The sequence below is a fragment of the Chelonia mydas genome, chromosome 14 (assembly GCF_015237465.2).
Source record: "Chelonia mydas isolate rCheMyd1 chromosome 14, rCheMyd1.pri.v2, whole genome shotgun sequence".
Classification (NCBI taxonomy): Eukaryota; Metazoa; Chordata; order Testudines; family Cheloniidae; genus Chelonia; species Chelonia mydas.
Genome location: NC_051254.2, coordinates 15660879 through 15678634, shown reverse-complemented (window position 1 = coordinate 15678634; position 17756 = coordinate 15660879). Strand labels below are relative to the sequence as shown.

General features: G+C 50.1%; 1 protein-coding gene across 2 annotated transcripts; it reads left to right on the top strand.

Moving 5' to 3' along the window:
• The first annotated feature begins 606 nt into the window (after positions 1 to 606).
• Positions 607 to 17501, top strand: TRIM47 (tripartite motif containing 47). 2 transcript variants are annotated; one of them, XM_037913941.2, is made up of 6 exons: positions 607 to 1356; positions 5544 to 5639; positions 6753 to 6983; positions 8311 to 8506; positions 9468 to 9539; positions 11791 to 17501. In XM_037913941.2, the coding sequence occupies exons 1-6, from the start codon at positions 664 to 666 to the stop codon at positions 12414 to 12416; spliced, it is 1914 nt and encodes a 637-aa protein (XP_037769869.1). In that variant the 5' UTR covers positions 607 to 663; the 3' UTR covers positions 12417 to 17501. The 2 variants fall into 2 exon arrangements, with proteins under 2 accessions (XP_037769869.1, XP_027690562.1); XM_027834761.3 differs by having other exon boundaries at positions 610 to 1356; positions 9465 to 9539.
• Positions 17502 to 17756: the final 255 nt, after the last annotated feature.

The window sequence follows — 17756 nt, the reverse complement described above, 5'->3', positions numbered from 1 at the left end:
TTGCTGCTATTATTTGTATTAAGGCAGCACCTGGGAGCCCAGTCATGGCTCACAGCCCCACTGTGCTAGGAGCTGTACATGCAGGGAACAGAAAGACAGCCTCCCTCCATGACAATGGGCCTGGAAAGCCAATGTGCCCCAGATTGCTCTGAAGCCCTCCTCTCTAGGGGAAGGAGAGTCGCTCTTCTTTGGTGATGGAGAGAAGGCTTGGTGGAGAGGAAACTTGCTCTGATTTTTTTTTTTTTAATTCTGACACTTAAACTGACCTTTTATTTAATCCTCCCCCCCCATGTTGTCAGTGAGTGCAAGAGGGGGAGCTGCCCCATGATGTCACTTTCTCTTGAGAGATCCCTCCTGGAGGGGTACCCGCATGTGACTGTCTCTGAGGGAATCTCCACTGCAGGGGGTACCCCCATATCACTGTTTCGGGGGATCCCTGCTCCAGGGGGTACCCCCATGTCTCTGTCTCGGGCGGATCCCCGCTGCAGGGACCTGCCCCCCACCTCCGTTTCTCTTGGGGATTCCGCGCCCCCCGCCCCCTGGAGCCGGCCCCAGGGCTGCCGCTCTGACACCAGTTCCTGTTGGGCGGAGCTGGCCGCCCTGCTCCCGGCTGGCGAGGCCCCCAGTTCCTCGCACTCGCAGGGAGCAGCCCGTCGGCGCGGCATGGAGGGCGGCTCGGCGGGCGGCGGCGGCGGCCTGCCCAGCCCGCAGGACTCCCCCTTCGGCTGCCCCATCTGCCTGGACGCCCTGAAGGACCCGGTCACCATCCCCTGCGGCCACAACTTCTGCCTGAGCTGCCTGGGGGCGCACAGGCACCGCCCGGGGCTCGGGGCGGGCGGCGGCCAGGGCGCCCCCCGCTGCCCGCTGTGCCAGGAGCCCTTCCCGGCCGACCTCCAGCTCCGCAAGAACCACACGCTGTGCGAGCTGCTCCAGCTCCGCCAGCCGCCGCCCGGCGCCCGCAGCCCCGTGGCCCCGCCGGCGCCCCCGGGGGAGGAGGCGGCCCCCGGCCCGCCGGAGCCCTGCGGCGCCCCCCAGCGGCAGGAGCCGGAGGAGGAGCGGGTGCTGTGCGACGTCTGCCCCGAGGGCGGGCGGGCCGCGGCGGCCCAGTCCTGCCTGGTGTGCCTGGCCTCCTTCTGCCCGCCCCACCTGCAGCCCCACCTGCGGAGCCCGGCCTTCCAGGGCCACCGCCTGGTGCCCCCGCTGCGCCGCATCGAGGACAGCCTGTGCAAGCTGCACCTGCGGCCGCTGGAGAGCTTCTGCCGCACGGACCAGGCCTGCATCTGCCAGCTGTGCCAGGGCCAGGAGCACCGGAGCCACGAGGTGGTGGCGGTGGAGGTGGAGCGGGAGCACAAGGAGGTAAGGTGGGGGCACAGAAGGGGCTGCGGGGGGACCTGTCTACCTCTCTGAACAGCCCTCGCCACGCTGGGCGCCCAGACCCTTGTGGGGTTTGCTCCCTAGGGGCAGGACAGCAGGGAGAGTTAAGTTGAGGGGCATCAGGGCTGGGATAGCATGGGGCTGTCCTGTGGGTCAGGACTGAGGGGCATTGACAGGGCTGGGTGGGGGGAGCCCAGCACTGGGATAGCAGGGGGCTATGGGTCAGGACTGAGGGGCATCGGTCGAGCTGGGGGGAAGCGCAGGGGTGGGATTGCAGGGGGCTGTGGGTCTAGATTGAGGGGCATTGGCAGAGTGGTATTCCAGGACTGGAATATTAGTGATGCTGCAGGGCAGGATTAAAGGGCATCAGTAGGTCTGTGTGCAGGGAGCCCAGGACTGAAATATCAGTTAAGTCATGGGTTGGGGAGGGGGTTGTCTGTTTTCCAAGCTGGGAACACAGTTTGGCCCCTTTCATGCATGTAGGACCAAACCTGTTAAAGCACAGTGCTATGACATAGTCAGTTTCATAGTACAGTGCTTAACAGTCAAGGTAGGATTTTGCCAGTGGAGGGAGAGGGAAGGGGAAAAAGGTGTCAAAATCCCAGAACACTCTGTGCTTGTTAACTTGAAAACTGTGCTCTGTTCTCTGCAATTCCCTGGAGCTGCAGCCAGGCGGGGGGAAATCCGCATTGGAAAATCCACTGACAAGATGGTTTTAAGTAAAAATAATAGTTTAACTGGACTGCTACAAAGGGTTCCATCTGGGCTGCCAGATTACACACATGCAAGAGATCTGGTAATGTAACTGATTATGTGTGGGTTTGGGGAGGAGGCAGAAACAAAAGTTTGGGCATATACAGGTTCCTTTGGGAGGTACTGGGCCAAATGCATCCCTGGCCTCACTCCATTGCCTTCACTTGAGTTAAACGTGGGAGCAATTTGTCCACTTGCGTCTCTTTCCCACAGTATCTTAAATCAGGTCCTTTATTTCTTTTGGCTCCATTCCCAGACTCCAATCCTTGCTCCATTCGTCTTTTGTGTTCTGTCGGCAGGCATTTTTCCATCACTCCCGTTCCCAGATGGGTTTGACTCATCGACCAAATTCTCACCCACAAGGTTTCCTTGAGCTGTCAGTTTCATTCTGGGTCATCTGCAGTAGTTGGGAGAAGTTCCCAAAGTGAGAGAGGAGGGGCAGCTTTGCCGGGCGTTGCCATGACCTGGTTAATGGCCACTGCCTTCTACTGGTTAGAATCAGAGTTGCTGAAGTGCCTGTGTTATGGCTCTTATACTGCCAACACTTCATGGGGATTCTCCTTCAGCTCAAGTGGCAGGGGACTGTGCTACTGGAGCGGATGGATCTGAGTCTGATTCCCGCTGGTGCTAGGAAGCTCTGAGTGGGCGTAGTTGTTAGAGGCAAACCTAGGCGATCACAGATCTGATATATTGTGGGGAGTACTGGGGTGGAATTAACACATGCTATTTCATCTGGTTCTTGAGGCCACCCTCCTGCTGCAGAGAAATCCTCTTGCCTTTTATTATTGAGTGCCATCGGTGTGATCTGCATGGTGGAGAACACAGAGGAAGGCAGGATCTCCAAGGAGCTGCCAGCCTTAGGCAAACAATACTCTGCCCACCGGATCTAGCATGTTTAAGGCAGATCATATTGGAGGCACAATCTACTGGACAGTGTTGGCTCTTTCATGTTAATGTGACTACTCACAGTGATTTGACTTGAGGGACGGGAAAGGGGGTAATGCTAAGGATCATGCTTCACCACCTCCCATGCATCAGGAAGATTAGTCCAAGATGGTACCTGGCAATGGAGGAGGGTGGAGTCAGCTTCTGGGGGCAGAGGTATCAGGCAGCTGCATTAGGATCTGAAGTTGCGGTAAACAGCCTGGACCGTGTCAATGTCAATTTCGTTGACCCTCCGCGCTCCCTCCCGTGGGTTCTGCAGCTTCCCAGGTAAGATCTCTCCCATGCTCTGGTCTTCTTATGCTCTCAGCCACTGGCGTGTGCCGTGCTGTTGGTGTGATTTGGCGTGTGGCTGGCTTTTTCACTTCATCGGGCGACAGCACATTGTGCCTTGCTCTCAATGCGCCTCTCTCAGGCCGATGTTTATCCAAACCCCAAGAATGTTGCTCGTGTGCAGCTGTGGCTGCAGCCACGTACTGTGCCCCTCGCAACCTTCACGAAGGGGAGAGTCTTCTTCTCAAAACTCAAACCACAGACACCCAGGAAATGTGGAGTCAAGGTCCCGCCCCTCATGCCCTTTACAGGTGCATTGGCCTGAGGACACGACGCACACTGCAACCATTAGAACACCAGGCAATGCAGAGTTAAGGTGATGCTTCCAACACACCCAGCACAGCTGCACAGGTTCTAATGTGTGTTGTGGTGAAGCTGACCCTCTTGTAAGGGGCGCACAGGGGCCTTTACGCAGCATCTCCTGGTTATCCAACCTTCAGGAGCAGTCCTCTCCCATTTGAAAGGATGCTGGGGAATGTCAAATCCCTGCTCTGGAAGGGGATGGGGAGCTCACTACACTGCTGTGAGGCTGCAGCTGTTGCTCCGTGTTTAACAAAGTTTTTTGCATTTGAATTTCCCTGTTGTTAAAGTGGGAGGTAGCAAAGGATGGGGGTGTGGTCTAAGGGAGATGGGGCCGATAGGACGCTTGGAACAGAACGACTCCCCTGCCTGGTGAGTCCTAGCAGGTCTGTTGGGGCAGTGCTACTGCCCTCTTGCTTTCTCCTACTCCTTCGACACCCACCTGCCCCTAACCCTCTTTCCCTCATATGCCACCATAGCCCTGCTTACCCTGGGGGGCCATTAATAGGGGGCCCAATAAGAGTCCTAGATGTGCAGGACATGGGTCAGGTGTGGGGGAGGGACGCAGGAAGAGATTGCTGTTGAGGGAGTCATCTCTGCCCTTCCATCCACACCTCCCCCTCCAGAAATTCCCCCTCTTCAGCTCCGGTAAATATCCTCATGCCCCTGGCTGCCAGTCCCAGTCTGACTCACCAGTTCAAATGGGGGCGTGGGGGATCTGTGCAGTAGGGCCTGGTTGGGATGGGGCAGAGATGGTTCCCTGTCTCCCTAACTACAGTACCCCTTACCTCCTGCATGCCCCTTTCGCTCTACCTATCCACAAAGCCTCCCTGACCCCCCCCACATCAGTGCCAATGAGCATGACACCCCATCCCTGCCTCCGCCAATAGGTGTGCCCCTCCCCTCCCTGCCCCCTGTTGCAGGAGCTATTAAGCCAATGAGCACAGGAGTTGAGTGGAACACCCTGCATGGTGAGTTTCCCGCCCTGCAGGGTGCTGACGATGCACACACTAGCTGTTCAGAGCGTTGGTTAATAGGGGGCACGAAGGTGCGACTGGCGTAACGGGTGTCCGTTGGGTCTGTGAAATGCCCCATCCAGTTGGGCGAGCCCCGGGAACTGCCGTGCTTCGACTGGCTCGCTGTAGGGGTCGTTCCCACGCGTTCTCAGCAGAGTGGCGCAGTGGAAGCTTGCAGCGTTGGAAGCCAGTGGGGTTGACCTGCACAAGTTTGAATCCTGCTCGCAGCGAGCGGCTCATTTAAACAGGTTGGACAAACACCTGCCAGGACTGGTCTAGGTTTACTTGGTCCTACCTCAGCGCATGGTGCTGACCTCACTGACCTCTCAAAGTCCCTTCCAGCCCCACAGTTCTGGGATTTTGTCCTTCTAGAAAAGAACCCCAAATTTCTCCTGGGCCACTCGAGCCCCAAGGGAAGGCAGAGTCCATCGGTGTCTCCATCTCTGCTGCAATGTGAGGACGAAGGAAGGACTCAGCATTTGCAAACAGACCGCCTGCTTTATTTCGGGGGCCCGTCATTCTGGAATCCCCTGTTCGATTTGCCTGAAATTTGGTAGAAAAGCTCTGCCTTGGCCTCAGAGGCATCCTCCTGATTTTCAGCTCAGTTGGTTTTTATTGGCAGACTTTAGAGGGGTGGCTGTGAAAAATAAGGGTTATCGGGGAAAAAGTGTTTGTAACATTAGTGATGGAGCGAGTGCTGTGGCTCCCTGCAGGTGATGTGTATAAGCCGCACCCATTCGGAAGGCTCAGGTTCGGAATGCAGCCCCAGTATGGCAGCTAAACACACCTTTCAGCAGGGCTGGTTTCATCCTTTTTGTTTTAAAGGCCCAGCGACCCAAGATCCTGAGCTGCGTGGAGAACCAGCTGGATGAGCTGGGAGTCACCGTCGCGCAGACCAGAAAGACCGTGGAGCTCATCAGAGTAAGATGATCTTGTCGTCACCTTGCCCAGGGCTTGAGCTGAGCTTGGAGCATTTTCTTCTCCCTTCCACCTCCCCTCTGAACTTCGTCCTCTAACAAATGCCCTGGAGAGCCCCCCTAGAACCGAGAGCAACTTCAGCGAGACTTCTTCTAGAGGCGGCTCTTCCCAGTTCGGGAGCGTTCAGGTGCTTTGGGAAAGCATGGTGGCCACCCAGCCTGCTGGCATCTGACTTCCCCAGGGGCCATCTGACCTGATACACGGCCCCCAATCTGGAATGTTGTCAGGATAGGAAATACTGCCCCTGTGGAAACCATTTCTGGGACTGAGGTTGCTCCCCTGGAGGAACTCAGTTGGGGAGGTATTTCCTTTAGCCCGGTCAGTCCCCATGGCAGCCACATACCTAAGCTTTTAGCAGGCTGATTATACTCCAGGGTTGCTTGTCTGTCACCCATTCACCTCTACCGTTCACCTCGCTTTCTGCTCCCATTTGGGGAGGTCTCGTGCCTGCTCGCTGCCTTGACCACATACCAGACCGTGGATTTGGCATTAACTGCATCTCTGCATGGGACAGCAAAGCACAGCCTGAGGGAAAGTGCTGAACTGCCATTTCCTGTGGAGAGAGGTGGGGGAAGTGAAGGGAGAGGTGATCAAAGTGAAACAAGTTGGACAAGTGCAGCCATGCTCCATGGAAATGCAAAGGGACACAGTGGGGTCTGTTGGGGTCTACTCCTGCCTCTGTTACTGCCTCCCTGTCTGACCTTGGTTCACTTCACCTCTCTGTGCCCCCGTTTCTCCCTGTGTAAAATGGGGGCAGTAACACCTGCCGACCTCAGAGGGGTGGGGTGTGGCACAGGTCTTGTCTACACTGCTTGGAGTGCGTTTTTTGGCACCACTTCAGCTGCACTGTGCAAACCCTCAATGTAAGCACAGTGCCCTAGTACAAGTGGTGGTTTGCTCCAGTGCAGCTACATTGGTGCCAAAAACCCCAGTACAGGCAAGATCTTAATGATCTGCTGCTGTTGGTAAAGAGCTTTGAGATCCTTCCGTGAACTGAGCTATAGAAAGGGGAAAGCTGATTACTAATAATGCAGATGCCCATCTTTGTGTGCACAGAGCGCTGCCCTGAAGGAGAAGGAAAATGTCAGCAGGCTCTTCAATGAAGCATCCAGAGCTCTGATGACCTTCCAGAAAGAGGTGACTGGCTTCATCGAGGATGGCGAGCGATCCATGCTGATTGAGGCTGAAGAGGATCTCCGGCAGAAGGAGGAGAGGCGTGCCAAGCTGGCTCAGTGCAGGCAGAACCTGGAGAGGGTTCCGAGCACGGATACCATTTACTTCCTACAGGTGCGCAGGGACTGGTGCCAGGAGCAGAGCAAGTGCTGGGGCAGGGTTAAAAGTCACAAATGACCTGAGGTACTGATCTCCGCTAGCCCTTCTTGGGGAGCTGGAATGTGACACTTCCAAGCCCTCTCCCTCCAAACTGCAAAGCAGCTCTTGGCTAATCCATTGTTCAATCAGGATCTGACCCAAAGCCCACTGCAGACAACAGGCATTTTTCCATTGCCTTCAGGGGGCTTTGGGTCAGGCTGCTAGGGAGCAACTTGCCCACACTCCTGGTTGCAAATGGAAGACAGACAAACACAGGGAGCAGAGGTTCACTGTCAGCAACGGGCGCTGGGCGTGGGTGGGAGCGGCAGGGTGCTGGGAGCGGCGGGGTGCTGGGAGTGCATGCTGACCTGCACCAAGTACATAGCTAGATACTTCCCAAATTACTGTTAACACTAAACCTTTGTTATAACGGAGGGCATGACTCTGTGAAGAACAAGGGCCCAGGAGCTGGCAAAGGTTAAACTATGCCAGCGATCCCTGCTGGTATGTGACAGCGCACGTGTAACCCACACACCTCCTGGGTGTGGTGCTCTGTCCCATGTAGTGGCATCGAGACCACTTAGAGAATAATGAGTCTGCTCTACAGTCAGGTGGCTTTTAGCACATGCTGTAGAGGCTCATGCACTAAGCTCCAGAGGTCCCAGGTTCGATCCTGCCTGCTGACAATCAGGGTCTGTTGGTGTTACACGTGCATAATAGGGGGTTCAGATCTGCAATGCAGCAGTGTGGGGACAAAGTCTGTAGACTTGTGCCTCCTAAGGCCATGTTAATCGGGTAGCAGGTGAACGGAAATAGGAGGTGAAGAGGGTGAGTTGTTGGAAAAGGCCCAGTTCAAATGATGCCCTAGGCTCAGGCCCATAATTAAAGGTCACTACAGTGAGTTTGATATTGGGTTTTTGGGTTGCATGTGAACTAACTCGCCTCCTTTCATTCACTGGAAAATTAAAGGGGGGGAAATAATGGGCAATTTATTGTGGGCATGCACAAAGCAGCCCCTGGCATGGAGGCAATCTCTGCAGCGCGAGCGATCCTCAACTGTGGAGCTGGGGCAATGGTCCTTGATGGGAGGAGATACTGTTGTACGTGATAATTCTTGAGTGAGATTTGAAACTGACTAAGGGACACATGGCCAGAGAAGTCGTTCCCTCCCTGTTGCATGTCTGTCTTCATGCTGGGTCCTGGGAACAATCACTGCACGAGTGTTTCGGGAAGGGGTGTGGTGGTGGAACAAGACACATCCCAAGATTCTTGAAGTCTTTTGATCCCTGTGTCCTTGGCTCAGGAGTTCCAGGCATTAAAAATAGCAGCTGAGGAAAAGAGTTCCCTGTGTCCAAGCTTCCAGAAGGAACTGAGCTTCACCAAGTCTAGCCAGGCTGTGTGTGCCATGAAGGAGCTGCTGGTGACTGCATGCAAGAACCAGTGGGACCAATTGCTGGGGAAGGGGTATGAAGAGTCTTGTTTCCATGGGATGCAAGAAGGTGTGTATTTAGCCACCATGGGCTAGCCCCTTGTTGTGTGGGCCAAGGTTTATATTGCTCCCCAGCGTGCACAAGGAGCACTGAGGCTCTTTAGAGTCCCCGTTTAACTTTTATAACTAGCAAATGAATGTGAGAAGCCAGCACCCTCAGGGCAGAGCCGTGAAGAGCTCCCTACCCGTCCCCACAGCCTTGGAAACTGTACAGCATGGTTACGCTGCAACTGCATAATCAGCCTCTCAGTCAGCCTCTGCCATCTGGGCTCACGCCTCGCTCCGGGGGTTTTATGAAGTTTCCACAACGACTAGAAAGTCAGAAGACAACAAACAGGCTTGGAGCTAGGTGTGGCTGGGTGGTTTGGGGAACTTCCCCCAAGAGGCTTCCTATGAAAGGGAGACTTGTCTCTCCCGGACTCTCCGTCCTGCCGGGGTGAGGGGGGGAAGCCGAAGCTGCTGGTTGAGTTTCAGACAGACTGAGGCAGCTCCATTTTAGCTTTTAATGACTGGTTCAGCTCCCCGTTGTTCGTAATTCTCCTGGAGACCCATCAAAATCATTCCCTTCCCAGCCCCGCCCGTCTCCTCCTGCGGAACACATGTGGCCATTGCCTGCCATTAAGCCCAGTCCAACAGGGATCTGCCTTGTGTTGTGTATACTGTGTTCTGGCCTCAGCCTAGGAAGACAGGGCTGGGTTGTTAGTGCCCCCTGTTGGCTGGCTGGCAGTGCAGCAGCAGGACCATCTATCATAGGACCCTGCATGAATGTTACAGAGTCCCAGGGATGTTCCTTTTTTGGTCTTTGTTTTATATTTTTAAATGCAGGAGTAGCACGATGCACCCTGAGCTGTGAGGCCCGGGGCTTTGCACCTCCCTCTGAGATTCACGCAGCATCCGTTCATGGGGGCTTTGTTGCCTTTGCTGTTTATGTAGCTCAATGGTGACGCCTTTTATTCCTCTCCTGGCAGCAGTCGCTGAGCTCCAACCTTCGGACAAATCAAACAGTCCAGCCTGCTTGGAGACAAGAGACTATTTCCTGAAATGTAAGACCCTGACTTTTGCTTTGGCTTCTGTTGCTATGGTCAGTTACTGTATTTCCCCTTTCTGCTCAAAGCACTGATGACATGTAAACTTTCTGTACTGGCAGCTGCGTTTGTATGTCTGCTCCCTGGCAGGGTCTGGTCCATGTTGTTGGGATAAATACCATACAGCTAATAAAGGGAGTCCATTTGCCTTCCAGCTAAAGTCTTAAAAACTCAGCCTATATGTAGCTCTGCCAAACCAGTCCGGGGAGACCTAGCTAAGACGCTGTTGCAATTAAAACGCTTTCCACTTACTTCAGATACAGATGAATTTGATCTTCTGTTTAATTAGCTCGGAACCTCTGGAGTCAAATAATTTGTAATCAGAATAACACTAATTCCGTGCTATGTTTTGAATGAGTTTGATGGCTTCAGGCAGGTGGATAATTCGGTTGCTGAATAGATGAAGTTGTTAAAGCTGGACAAAATTCTGAATCAAAAGAGCCCAAGGAAGAGCCAGGCTAACCGAAGAGGGCTACAATGAAAAGCTGCCTGATTCAGACACCGTGACTGACATTCAAAGCACTGTGCGGGGCTTGGCAAGCTGCCACACAAAGACCAGCTGTAGAACCAAAAGAGCTAGAAAGAGACTCGATCTGACAGACGGCGCTCCAGCAGCGCATGGTGGAGCACTAGCTCGCAGAGGGGGGAGAGGGATTGAGCTTGCATCCCTCCCAGTGAGCCTTTACACTACTGTGGATCTCTGCTTTCTTCCCCCGGCTTTGTTTTCTGCTCCTCGTCTGTTCACGCAGACATGGTTTTACTCACAAATCCAAGGGCGATTTTCTAGTGCTTGTCAACAGTCTTCTTGGAGGAGCTGCTGCCCCACTCTGCTGGTCACTCTCTGCAGGGAAGACGGGCCTGTGCAGATATGGATCCAATCCACGAACGCCTCATTCGGCAGGAAATTCAAGGACCTCCCTGTTCCCCATGACTCCTCTGCATCTCACTAGCAAGCTGGATCCCCTGGGCTTCGTGGATCTACACTCTGCCTTATTCCTGGGCGTGGGAGGGTGGCCTGTACTCTATCCCAACTGAACTCCTGTTTTGTAAACACCCAACAAGGCCCCAGGCCATAACCCTCCTTCTGACCAGACAGAAATCCCTTGGGATTAAATATTATCCTTCTGGGACCAATTACTGCTGCTCCAGTATTCAGTGGTAGGCCTATTGCTTCCATGTCCCCCCAGCCCCTTGCTGCCCTAGAGAACAAGACCAGCCATAAAAAAATTTGTTGGTTCTTTCAAAGTCAGTATCCATGGTGGATACCTGCTCAGCTTCTCAGTGCAAGGGCATGTGGTCAATTTATTGGGGGTAGGGTTGAGTCTGTGCAGTTCTCTGCAGCATTAAGAAGCTCTTAATGGATAAATCTGCTGCATGGTAAATTCAGAATACCCCTCTTAACCTCTCTGCTAGACAGAGAGAGCTGGTCTTTCATGTTGTTTCTGGCTCTGCTAATAATCTGCTGCCTTAGTCTGTGACTAATCACCCTAACACGCACCATCCGATCAGACACTGTATGTTAGCTGCAATCAGCAGGAATGCTTTTGCTTTCTATAGGCAGGGTTGAATTCCTAGAGGGGTGGGGGTGGCGGGAAGTTCTCGGGGTAGGGCTCTCTGCTCTGGAATTCTCCTGATGATCAGACAAAGGCCAGATCCATCCAGCAGCCAGTAGGACACCGTACTAAGGGCATGTCTACGCTGCAAGGGAAGGTGTGATTGTAGAATGCATATGCATACCCGCACTAGGTTTACTCCAGCTAGTACAGGTAACAACAGAAGTGGAGATGCAGTGGCATGGGCTAGCAACCAGGCTCCCCAGCAGGCTCCTGCTCTATAGCTAGCCTGTGTTGAAGCCTATGCCATCACATCTACGCTACTATGGTTATCCGTGCTAGCTAGAGTAAAGCTAATGCGGGTATCCCCCTCCCGCATGCTACAGTCACACCTCTGCTTGCAGTGTAGACATACCCCAAGACGCATCTCTTTAGCTTTGCTGATTTGGGTCAATAGCTGGGTGGGTGTTTATTGTCATTTGGGCCAGGGGGTGGGAAATACCTCTGCCCGGATATTGGAGAGCGATAATACGGAAACAGACCTGGTAACGCTAGCCACTGAAACTCACCACTTGGGGCTAAAGGGGGATGGGATGCTCTGTGCTAAATTCTATTCTGATTCTCTCTCTTGTGTTTGCTTGTCCCCTCCTTCACAGTTGCCTTCATCATCGATTTGGACAGCGACACCGCGGACAAGTTCCTCCAGCTGTTTGGAACCAAAGGGGCCAAACGTGTATTGAACCCCATCGGCTACCCCGAGAGCCCAACCAGGTTCATCAACTGTGAGCAGGTGCTGGGCGAGAACCTGATGAACCGAGGCAACTACTACTGGGAGGTGGAAATCATCGACGGCTGGGTGAGCATCGGCGTCATCGCCGAGGACTTCAACCCGCGGGAGTCCTATGACAGAGGCCGCCTGGGGAGGAACGAGAAATCCTGCTGCCTGCAGTGGAATGGACAGAACTATGTGGCCTGGTTTGGTGGCTTCGAATCTGTTATCCAACAGCCCTTCTTTCACACGATCGGGGTGTACCTGGAGTATTCGGAAAAGGCACTGACCTTCTATGGGGTTAGGGACTCCAAGATGACGTGTCTCCAACAGCTCAAGGTTGCCCGCTTCAAAAAAGGCCACTTTGACCCCTTCCAGAATAAGATCAACCACCAGTTCCCATCGCTGTTTGCATATAACCTCAAACCAGGCTTTTTCCTTGAAAGCGTAGATGCCCATATGCAGATTGGGCCGTTGAAGAAAGATTGTGTTTCAGTGTTAAAGCGGAGGTAACTTGCAGAGAAGACTCAGGAGTCTCTCTTGTAATTGTTTACCAGCACCATGGCTTATATAGTCTTCTCTCTGGAATAGCCCTGCCAACCCACTCTAGCCCTGTGCTGTTTGTAACCCAGGGGTTAACAAACAGAAGTCGCCTCTTAGTGGATAGAGACCTGGACTGGGACTCAGGAGACCTGGGTTCTGTTTCTGGCTCTGCCATTGCGTGACTGTGGGTAAGTCATGTCACCGTTCTGTGCCTCAGTTTTCCCCTCTGTAAAATGGGAGTAATTATATTAACCTGCTTTGTAGAGTGCTTTGAGATCTACTGAGGAAAAGCAATAGATAAGAGCTAGCTATTATTATTATCTTTAAAAAACGGGCATTTTATGATGGCCTATCCCTGCCAGCCCTCCGTTCCTAACCAAGAGGATATAATCTTAGTGACCACTCTGATCGTGTGATTCCACAGTTACTCTGCTCTGTGCCTTAGTCCACACTGTAAATGCGGGATGGTCATTTAATACGTGTTAGCTCCCCTACGCCTTCAAAATCTGCTTTCTGGGCGAACGCCTCCTAGACAATGCTTTAAAAACAGCAGGTACAGCATGGGCTGCACAAATACAATGCTCTACACAGCAACAGTGCATGCTTCCGCAGCACTGCACCACCAGCGTGCCTCAACCTTATTCTGGAGGGACCATATTTAAGAGTGAGAGTGCCCTCACCTGTCCCCCCAAGCCATACATGTGTTGCTCATAAAGACACCTCATGTCCCAAAGCAGGGAGGTGATAGACCAACACCGATGAGATCACACCTAGAATGCTCAACTGAGTCCAACACACCTCCACACCAGAAAGAGGGAGACCGGAATTCAGGGAAAACCAGCAAGAATAACTAAGGGTGTGGGAGGACTGGGCTGGTTGAGGAAAGATTAAAAGAAGTCCTGGATTGGCTGCAGGATGACGATGGGGCATGACTCCGATGCACAAGGATGTAACCTCATTTTAGTAAGAATTGTTAGGGGTGATAAGGAGGGCTGTAACTAGGAGGAAAGGGATGAAATTAAGGATAATGAAAGCTGATTATCAGGGAAACTTCGTAATAGCGAGATCTTTTCTTTTGTGGAATAGTCTCCCAAGGGAAATGGTGGAAGGCCCCATCAGCTGAATTATTTAAAAGTGGTTTGGATAAAAGACTTAAAAATATACTATGTAGAACAATCTCACATTAGTCAGGAGATGGAGGAGGTGAACGAATGTCGTAGAACTTATCCCTCTCTAGCTTCTGAGAGAGGTTCATTCAATTCTTGGCTTCTTCAGTGGGACTGCCAACTCGTCTAGCCCCCATTGCGATGTCACTCGTCCACTAAAACTGGTCTGGGACTACCAAGCTCATTTTCACATAGTCCACCAAATAACCATCCAGATGGTAACAGCTTTCAATATGGGATGGATTTGAACTGGTGACACAGAGATGAAATATCCCAAATCTCATTGCCAATCCCCTGAACAAAGTGATGTTATATGTAAAGGGAAACGAATGACGTCTGTGATGTTCATGCAAACCATCTATATATGCATCATGAACATCATCTTCTGCAGATACTTTGAATGTTGGTCTGTTGCATTTGGGAAAGAAAAATATTCCTGTGGGCATTATGAGGCCAGTCCTGAACGCCTTACTTAGGCTAAAGTCCAATTGACTTACACTGGAGCAGCTCTGGGCCCTCAATCTGCTTCCCAGTACTATAAAATATCCCAGCCAGTGGGATGAAATAGCTGCTAGTGAGAGACTCCAGCACCATTCACTGGCTGGAGATCCTGAAATAGCAGTAGTGGTATTTATGAAAATTCACTTTTAACAGATAGTTTCCTATCCAGGAACTATTATTTAGTTAATTAAGGCGTCGCTGCAGGATTCCTTTTCTGTTATAATCACATCCCTACTTTCTTGAGAACTTTAATAGCAATAAAATCCCAAACTCCTAAAAGACTCCAGTTAGTGCAGTTCCTTTTTAGTTATTAATGTACCCCAGTGTAGTTTATAAAGGGTTTTAAATGATTAATAGATGTGATAAGTTGTTACAGATATAAATAGCATGTGTTATAGAAGATGGTTATCAGCACCTTAGTAGAAGCTGTTCTAGGTGGTTGTAAGTCCTGGTTAAAAACAACCTACTGACCTGTTGGATTCTGACAATCTGTAACCTTTCATTAACTATATATTAAAACATCTGTTAATTATGTATTAACCATTTATAAATGTATCCTTAATATAAAGGATGGTGAAGAATCCCTTCTGAAAAAGGTGGAAAGGAAAAGAGAACTTTCAAGAGCACATTTCTCAAGCCACCTTCTCAAATATACCCTGGAGATATATAATAGCTGGAATGAATTACTGTCACATCTATGCACTGCAGTAACTTCATCTCCTACATGTCTCAGTGTTATATGCATTGCTGTGAGTTCATTTTCTCTGATATTAGTTTATCACCTACCTCCTAGAGCTTGCATTATAAAAAAAAAAAAAAAAAAAAAGAAATCTAGTGTACTGTATATATGTAGAGAGAAAGTAATTGGGTCAAATTCACCACAGATGTAACCCGCTTCCAGTAGGGATGAATTTGGCCCATCAACTGCTAAGATGGAGTTAAGGCTGTAAATACATAGAAATATATTCAAGGAAAAAACCTTAATAAAATGCTGTAATTAAAAAAGAAGTCCAAAGGCCAGGAAATTCACAGTTAAAATTACAGGTACATCTCCCAACATGGAGGCCTGGTGAAATGCACCCACTCGCCTTCTGAAAATAGTCAAAGGCTCCAGTCCTCTGAAGGCCAACAGCTTCAGAAGACCTGGGTTCTGTTCCCAGAACTGCCAGAAGCCTGCTGGATGACATTGGGCAAGTCACTTCCCAGGTCTGTGCTGCAGCTTCCCCATCTGTAAAATGGGCATAATGATCCTTACCTCCTTTGTAAAATACTTTTGAGATCTACTGATGAAAAGTGCTAGATATAGATATATATTGATATATATATATATATATAAGAGCTAGGAATTATTATTATATGGTGATTTTTGAAATATTATGAGCTATTAAAAAAAAGATTAGCAAATTCTTCAAGAAGTGCAAACACCTTGGATGAAATCTTGACCCTGTTTAAGTCTATAGGAATTTTGCTATTGATTTCAATGGGGACAAGAGTTCACTTCTTATGTTTTTAACTCTTATTTCTGAAACACTGTGTCTTTTTTGTGTCTGACTTTGCATAAAATCTCTAATGTAGCATGAGACGATATTTGTGCCCTTTCATGTGGATTGCTTTAGTTTTGGCGAAGCTGGAGGGTTGGAAATGGCTATATAAGCAAAAAGCTAGATTCAGCCTTCACAACAGAGAAGCTATCCATAATGCAGTGAGAGGAGAAAATAAGATATTAATCTCTGTACTTCTGCTTAATATGTGCAGTAAGGGCTCTAGGACACTTGCTTAAGTCTTTATCGGCTAATATAGCGCTCTCTCATGGGCCAAATTCTGACCATGCTACTCAAGCAAAGCTCCCATTAGCTTCAACAGGAGTTTTGCCTGAGTGTGGGCTACAGGAGTGGGCCCCTGGTTCCATTTGTGTATCAAAGAAGATGACTTAATTCCTTATTAGAATGAATGTGTCTTTGGCAGAGGGTCTGTTATGCAAAGGTGGGCATTCCCCATTTTCCCAGTTGCCCGTAGCAAAGGTGTATGTCACACACCCTGTCTGTGGTACTCATTCAGGAGATTAATCAATTAGGGTGATCCTAAACTTTCCCCTGTGTATCTGCACAACTTTTTTCCCATCCTGGGCTTCAGCGGTGAAGGCAGTGGCAGTACTCAGGAGGCAATGATGTCTAGCAGTTAGAGCAGGGCATTATGAGTTGGGAGAATTGGATTCTGTTCCTAGTTCTTCCACTGACTTGCTAAGTGACCCTGGGTGAATCACTTAACCATTCTGTGCCTCTTTTTCCCATTCTGTGAAATGGGGATACTAATACCTGGCTTTAGAAAGGGCTTTGAGAACCACTGTTGAAAGGTGCTATATAAAAGGGAAGCATTATTATATTACCCTCCCCGTGGATGGAAGAAAATGCTGATGTAAGACTTCAGAACCACTCCATAAGCAGCCACAAGGGCAGTGCAGAAATGCAATGCATGGCAGGAAGCTATTGACATGGGCCCTTCTCAGCCCTGTGATAAGCAGTTGCAACTTCCATTGTGGCTGGTATACCTGCTTACCTCCATGCCTGAACTTGGCCTATTCTTGGCAGGCCAAGAATTCTATGGCAGGTTGGAGAGGATGAGTTCCAAGGTCAACTATGAAACCAGTGCCCTGCCCAACAGTGAATAACACTATCCACTAGGCCCCACAAATAATTGGTATGTCCATGAAATGAAACAGTAGGATTTTTACAGAGAACCTGCTATAAATGCTCTTCCACATTTGCCTGCAATAACTGGTGAAAGTAGCTTTAATAAAAGACAGCCGTTGAGCTGATTCATTTTATCACAGCTATACAATTTGCTGCATTTTAAGATGAATATCCCCTGCCTATTCTTTCAGTCCATCTGGAAGAAAGATAAACCCTCATGTTTCAGGGCACAAACCAAACTCTAACTATCAGGGATAGGAAGAAAGTTCACCCTGTCGGCAGTTTATTCAATAACTTCCCTCTTCAAGATTCCTCTGGTGCATCTGATAGTATTTGGAGACAGGGTACTGGATTAGATGGACCACTGGCCTGATCCAGGATTAAAATCCCTATGTTCCTAACATGCATGGGGTGTAAACTGGAATGATCAGGAAATTCACACTGAACCAAGCCTGGATCTATCCTCTGTTTTTCCAAAAGCAACAGGATAAATCCAATAAGTGGCTGTTAAAACAGCATTGTGCAATTCTGAGTGTCTTGTTTTTTCTTGAGCAATTTTCACCTCACATAGCGATCTTCTTTTTATTTAGGATTTTTTTAGGTATACAATTACTGTATTAAAGTGTGTGAGGAAACTGTAACAATAATATAATGCTATTAAAGAATGTTAACTACCATTAAACAGTGTACAAACATCATAATGTACTGGATTGTCTTTCCTTACAAAACAAAACGACTGAATTATTTGGCCATCTTGTCATTGATTGTTCTGAGTTTTTTTAATGCTGGACAAGACAATGGAGATTTGTTTCTAAGTGATGAATGGTTATCAGTAATCATCTTGCAGCAATAGGGACTGACCTCCATTTTATCCATAGTGCATACAGGAGCTTTCTCAGCCTGCTCCACCAGTAATCTGAATTCTGACCCAGGCACCAACTAGGAATCAGAAA